The sequence below is a fragment of the Aptenodytes forsteri genome, unplaced genomic scaffold (genome assembly GCF_000699145.1).
Source record: "Aptenodytes forsteri isolate BGI_AS27 unplaced genomic scaffold, ASM69914v1 Scaffold97, whole genome shotgun sequence".
NCBI lineage: Eukaryota > Metazoa > Chordata > Aves > Sphenisciformes > Spheniscidae > Aptenodytes > Aptenodytes forsteri.
This window is the reverse complement of record NW_008795036.1, coordinates 1939958-1941718: the sequence shown is the minus strand read 5'-3', so window position 1 is coordinate 1941718 and position 1761 is coordinate 1939958. Positions and strand designations below refer to the sequence as shown.

General features: G+C 53.4%; 1 protein-coding gene across 1 annotated transcript in view; it reads left to right on the top strand.

Moving 5' to 3' along the window:
* Positions 1-261: 261 nt before the first annotated feature.
* Positions 262-1761, top strand: part of SCGN (secretagogin, EF-hand calcium binding protein) — a 33929-nt gene continuing 32429 nt past the window's right edge. Inside the window, exon 1 of the mRNA XM_009276688.2 lies at positions 262-346. Coding sequence (XP_009274963.1) covers positions 262-346 — 85 coding nt within the window. The remainder of the gene's footprint in view (positions 347-1761) is intronic.

The window sequence follows — 1761 nt, the reverse complement described above, 5'->3', positions numbered from 1 at the left end:
CTTGTTGGTATCAGCCATGGTGATGCTTTCCAAAGCCAGGTTACAAACCTTGCTGGAAACCGATGGGCAGCTCTTTGCTAAACCTGCATCAGGATGCTCCCTGTCTGGGGCAGACGGGCTCTGGCTCCTGGGAAGAGAGATGGAGCCAAAAAGCGGCCTTCATGCCCCACCGTGCCATGGAGCAGTGCCAGGTGACCTCATCCCACGCAGGAGCTCAGGCAGCTCCCATGGGACACACGAGGCCACCGCTGCTGGGGAGCCATGGTGGGAAGCACTGGGGAGAAGAGGCTGCAGAAGAGGTTCCATGGGGGAGCCGTCACCCCGGGGCCAGAAATGCCTTTTGGCGGTGAGGCAAGGACGGGTCAAAGAGAAACCTGTGGAGCGGCTGGTCATGCCAGCAAGGGACTTGTGCAGGTGTCCCCTAAAAATTCAGACTTCCTCGTGTGTCGTTACCTATTGAGCACACGCTCCTCTCCTCTCCCATGCTGGGGTCCCCCGTCTGAGCACGCTCATGAAACCCGGGGGTTGCTTTTAGCCTTGCCATTGGGTTAACATCTTGACCATCGTTTTTCTGGAGTCCGAAGGCGACCCCGGGCTGCTGGCCAGGGAACCCCTGTACCGAGCCGCTCGCACGCTGCTGCTTAAAGGCATCAGCTCCGCAGTGTCTCCTTTTCCTTTCCACACTGGAAAAGCTGGACATCGCTGTTGTGATCTCTCTGAAATAATGTAATTTGCAGACCTGCTATTTCCTGAGTAAAACTCAATTTTTAGTACTTCAGGTTTTGGGGTTTTTTTTCTCAGATCAGATAGGAGCCTGTTCAGGGCAAACATCAAGTACTTTTTAAAAGCCTTTCCTGCTCTGCTTCTGAGAGCCTCTCTAAAGCAATCAGTATTTGCATAAAATCAAAATACATCTATTGAATCAAAAGCAAGCTGGAAAAAACTATCTGTAAGGGATTTCAAAGGAGATAATAAAGCTGCTAGAAATGATTCCGGGAGCACACACAAAGACACAGAGCCCAGTCCCAGGTACCTGAAACCACTGCAGATGAATACACAGGTGACATTCAAACCTCACGTAGTCCCAAGCAGGACCACCATGAATATAAGTATCAGCCTTTCTCTATCAGCACTGAGACCTCTGACCCCAAGGCTGCTTCTTCTGACTCGTGTTACAGGAGGAAGAGGGTGCAGATTTCCATCCGTCTTCATTCTGTGGCTCTTCATTCCTGCGAGGGAAACCCTCCTGACGGCTGGGAGGGACGAGAAGGCGCGAGACCCCTGCCGCCTGCTGCTGCTTCGTCTTCATAAACCGAGGAGGAGGGTTACAAGCTCTGGCCAACTTATTTTTTTCCCTAAACACCACTTCTTCTCTGAAGTCTCTCGTTTCCCTCAAGCACTTCTGCCTTCCTTCGGGGAGTCCTGAAACTTTGAAGGGCAACCCTCCTGACGGCTGGGAGGGACGAGAAGGCGCGAGACCCCTGCCGCCTGCTGCTGCTTCGTCTTCATAAACCGAGGAGGAGGGTTACAAGCTCTGGCCAACTTATTTTTTTCCCTAAACACCACTTCTTCTCTGAAGTCTCTCGTTTCCCTCAAGCACTTCTGCCTTCCTTCGGGGAGTCCTGAAACTTTGAAGGGCGTCTGCAAGGGGCGCACGGCTCGTTCGAAGCGGCGGCTGCCGGGTCGGGCCTTTCTCCAGCCTACCTGGCACGGCCGAGATCCCTCCCGCCAAAACCTGTGCCCAAGCACACCCTCGTTTAG